Genomic DNA, 5,000 nt, shown 5'->3' on the forward strand with positions numbered 1-5,000 from the left:
GTACAATGTCTTTAGGTGAAATTAATGCCTATAGTTTACTCAAATGCAAATCAAATGGGTGTTTCCCACCAGAACTTTTTCCTGTGTGAGTCACCTTTTGATTAGGTTTTTTCAATTTAACCTGTTATGAAAACAAATATATTTGTCTTATGGGCAAAATCAAAATGTTACAAATAAATAACAAAATGATTATCTGTCCAGGCTGTATAGAGGGCGACAATTTTTGGTTACCTCTGAGGATTAAAAAAAATAAAAAATAAAAAAATTTAAAAGGTGCTTCAGCTTGCACCTGTTTGCCTGTGTTGGTCCATTCATGGCATGGCAGCCCACTAGAGCTCAGAACAGAGGGCTTAGTAAACACTGTTTATTTCTTAGCACCATTCTGTGTTTGGTTTGGAGGGTATTTGAAGAGGTTGGCTGTGTTTGTAAACATGGCATACACAGCTTGTGCTCTTTCAGAATTGGAGGTGTCATACTCTGAAGTGTGTGTGTGTGTGTGTGTGTGTGTGTGTTTTTCTCCTTTTCTTTTTGGACATGGCGTTCTCTCCCCTCTCCACCTTGTAGTGGAGGAGACCAGGGGAGTGAGCCCAAATCTGATGGCACGCCAATCGCATCAACCTGGGTGATGAATTATTCTCTGTCTAGCTCCCCGGCTCTGCATTATCACAGGGTCTGCCAGAGTACAGGGCTGACAGCAGTGACAGCCCCCAGAACAGATTTCCCTCTGACAACTGATACTTTTCTAATACGCTCCCTGCCTTTGCCTCCTCCTATGGTTCACCATTCTTCACTTTTTATTTATTTAAGTGGAAGGGGCACTTTTTCCATTATTTCCATGGTGCCGATTCACTTGAACTGGAATGGCTACACACACACACACACACACACACACACACACACACGTATACCTTTATCATGAGCACAGCATGCACACTCTAGCCACCGATAGGTAGAAGCATTTGTTTCATTTGTTGATCCATTAGGGGGCTCTCGTGCTTCAGAAATGTGTATTTTTGAAGACATCTGAATGAAATCTTGTTTTTCTTTCTTTCGCCCCATACCCTCTTCTTCCTCCTCTTCTCTTTTGCTTCCTCTTCTTCATCTTCTTCTTCTCTCTCTCTCTCTCTCTCTCTTCATTGCAGAAAAGGTCACGCATTGCCTACAGTGATGAGGTGCGGAACGAGCTCCTCGGGGATGACGGGGGCTCCTCTGAGACTCAGGTATGGCGCTAATCAGCAGCTTTGGGCACCCGGTATGGGTGGCTGCTTGGAGTGAAGGCGGGTCAGGGCCATGAGGGGCCGTGAGGGGCCCTTTCTCAGACCCTCTCTGGCATTGGCACCCAGTCATGCAGAAGCAACACTGTTTAATGCAAAGCTGGCCAACGTTGAATGGGCCCCCGGCTCTGACCGTCGTCTGGGCAGCACCAGATTGGGGCATATTTCTCCTTTCTCCCAGCTGTTCGCCATCCGCGCAAGTGCTTATCTTTCTAAAGATGCTCCCACCCAAAAATGAAAAAAAAATAACAAAAATAAAACATGCAGCATTCATAGTCTTTAAACACAAGCAGCGGTGAAGCCAAGTAAATTCTTATATTTTAATATATTTAAACAGTATTGTAAAACAGATATGTTTAGGTTACAGATGGAACACTTAAAAAATAAACTGAAATGTAAACTATATAAATACATAAAATAAACCAATTAGTAGTGCTAGTGTCTCTAAATTAAAAATTTATTTGTTGATAGACAACTAAAATTATTTTCTCAAGCCTGACACCTCTTTATGTACAACAGCTCTGTTAGAAATTCAGTACTGTTAATGTGGATTTTAAAATAAAAACATTATGCAGCCAATCAGATTCATCAATTCAAAAAATAAAAAAAAAAACATCTTAAACCTGTTCTAACTGCTAAAAATATAAGGCATATATTGTTAGAAACTGAACTTGCTCTGAAGTATTACATCAAACAAACTACAAATCAGTCATTTTAATACTAGAGATGCAGTCTCTGCCTCTTACCTACACAATGGCTTTTAGATTCCCAACAAGCTCTTTCAAATAATTCTATTGCATTTACATTTTTTTCCCAACTTTGTTGAAGAAGCCTACTGTCAGATGCGTATGTAGAAACCCTCACACTCCTTGACAGAGTGGGCTCTTTGTGAATGTATAGTGAGATCACTGGCCCCTAAGCTAAGTAAAGTTGCCTTTTTGTTTTTGATTTCTTCCTTATTACCATTTCACTAATAACCCTTGCACTGCACATCTTACAAACATATGTATGGTTAGCCCAGATACATAATTGATGTGCATATTCCCTCCAAATTAATGGCACAAATCAGTGTGTGTGACATGACCTATGGAAGTTAAGAGCAGATGAGCCTGCGTACTGCACACAGTGATGGTTCTTATCAAATTACTGCCAAAAGAGCTAAATATGTACAACTTGCCCCTTTTCACCATATTTTCTTCTAATTTAAAACTCGCTCAATTCACAATGAGCAACGTTATTTGAATTATTATTCAATAGGCCCATTTATGTTGTTTACTTTGATAAAATTTGTATTATATTTTGGAGTGGAAAACACAATGGCTGTTTCACCAAATATACAATTTAATGTGCATTTTCAAGATGCATACATTTTATACTTGGTTTATTTTAAGATAACACTTTATTGATCCCGAAGGAAATTGCATTTTAGCTAGATTTAATGATACTAAACTAAAGTTTAAGGGTGCTAGTTGTACATTTTTGGACCTCAGACACCTATAATCCCAGTTTCCTCTCAGTTGACTTAATTTGAGAGACAAACCCTCAACAAAACAACACAAAATGAAAGTATAGACCAACTCTGATGGCTAACTCTATTTGAACTACAAGGAACATAGATGCTATTATATGCTACAAAGGTCTGGAGTCTATCCACTAAGGAAACTGTTGGTTTTAACAGCTCTATGTCAAACTCCATTAGTTTTGTTTTTGGTAGCTAAGACTTTTTTACTGTTTACTTAGACATTTTCTAATCTGAGGGTAATATGTAAATTAGAAACTCCTATGGCAAGTCCATTTTGCTAAAGAAAGAACTGTTATTTGATCTCGTATTTAGTAATCAAGAATATTCAATTTAAGTGCGAACATAGGCTGATAGCTAAGCACTTACATTTTTTGACCATTAACAAATGGAAAAATAAGCACAAAATGCTGGATGAAGTCTCCTCTGCCATTTCTCAGGTGCCATATTTACTTCATTTCCATTTTAAAAACTTCTGGAGATAACACAAGACCCAGTCGTGCTGTGAGTGGAGTGCTCCGAACTTCAGGGTGTTTTTATCGTGCAAGACGGGAGCGATAGAGTGTAGGGGTGGGGGTGGGGGGGGGTGTCTGGGGCAAGTCGGTCAATTTAATTCCTGACGATCTGAAAGAGGTCAGGATCATTTCATATAGCCCTGGCTGAGCAGATCATTACCAGTCACAAATCTGTACGTTACATGGCAAGGATTTATAGCTAAGTAAATAGGGAGTCGTTCTAAGTTCTGAAAATGCCGTGTTGGCCCTGCGATAATGGCTAAAGGACGGTTTAATAGAGTTCGGCATTTATTCGTTATCTATATGCGGGCAGAGACCGAATTGGCACTATCGCTTTTTTTAAATAATGTGGTGGTCTACCATTGCACTCCCCCTACCTCCATCCACCCCCCTGCCCCTTACCACCCAAAACACACTTTACCACACACGTACTTGTGGGAACGCACACACATTTTTCGCACACGAACACACTGTGGAATAGTTTCGATTTCAGTCACAGCAGAAGGCTTGGCCACAAGAGATTGTGCTGGTTTGAGCCGGCATGGACCAGATTTTCCAGGCTACAAAGGAAGCAGATTACCACTTGTATCGAATTCTGTATTGAAAAAAAAATCTTTGTTTGAAAATCCGCTGATTATCATAACAGAAAAATTGCAGCAGGGCAATTTTAAATACTGGCTCGCAATCACCAGGATGAAGCATCGAAGCATAATTATACCATTTTATGTTATTTTATATCTAGAGCTTATTTTGCACCAAAACCAATAGTGCTGAATCCAGGTAATGCTAAAAAGACTGGATTCCCTCTCCCGTGTTAGGGACGGAGAAGAAAAATGGAGAACATCATTGAGCTTAAAATCCCCTATATAGTGTCATCAAATCCCCAACAAAGACTCACATTCGTCCAAGCAGCACAAATGAGATTGAACAAGTTTTGTTCGGTCGTCAATGAAATAGTCACCAAGGCTGCGTTGAGTTAGCAACAGCTTGGGCTGGCTCATGCTAGTTTAAATAGGCACATCTCTAGTGTGAATTTAAACTTTGGCCCTCTGAATAATGCTGGTAACTTTAAGATGATGACCTAAAATAAAACAGAGCTGGTGTCTAATGCAGCCCCTTTCTCACCGGGAGAAGGAGGGGAATGGTTCTTTTTTGTGACCCCAGACCACTGCTGCTACACAGGCTGCTAGATGTATGTAATTGAGCGTATTTCTTTTACTTTTTCTTTTCATTCAGACATTATTTTTAAAAATGATCTTAACTTCACTATGTCACAACAATTTAGCGTAATAATCCAGGATTTTTAAACATTTAAATAATGCTTTAAAATATCCAGATAATAAACTACATCCTTTTAAAAAAATAATGTGTTCCTGTTTTTTCACAATGCTTTAAGAAAATAATTACTTTTTAAATAAAAGTTTTATGAGCATTGCCCGCATTTAATTTTTTTGTTTTATGGGATTATTCTATTTTAAGCACTTTTCCCTCTTTTTATACGCTTCTTAAAGCTAATTTGTGATATCAGTAACTGGGCGTCCCTGTTCTAATGCTATTTTTACTGCCATAGTCATAGTAGGGCCTTAATGCTGTGAGCTGCGCTGTCAAGCCGCGGCGTGTCTGAGGAAGTGTTTCAACACCGACGAGTCTGCCATCCTTGCTGAGTGCAACCTCACCAACACCGCTTAGCAG

At 39.3% G+C, this 5,000-nt stretch overlaps 1 protein-coding gene across 8 annotated transcripts in view; it reads left to right on the top strand.

Moving 5' to 3' along the window:
- Window positions 1-5,000, top strand: part of vti1a (vesicle transport through interaction with t-SNAREs 1A) — a 105,789-nt gene that overhangs the window by 19,429 nt on the left and 81,360 nt on the right. For all 8 annotated transcript variants that reach the window (XM_035533517.2, XM_081697092.1, XM_035533518.2 and 5 more), the window contains exon 4: window positions 1,143-1,220. In XM_035533517.2, coding sequence (XP_035389410.1) covers window positions 1,143-1,220 — 78 coding nt within the window. The remainder of the gene's footprint in view (window positions 1-1,142; window positions 1,221-5,000) is intronic.

The sequence above is a fragment of the Electrophorus electricus genome, chromosome 15 (genome assembly GCF_041902795.1).
Source record: "Electrophorus electricus isolate QZ-2024a chromosome 15, ASM4190279v1, whole genome shotgun sequence".
Lineage (NCBI taxonomy): Eukaryota > Metazoa > Chordata > Actinopteri > Gymnotiformes > Gymnotidae > Electrophorus > Electrophorus electricus.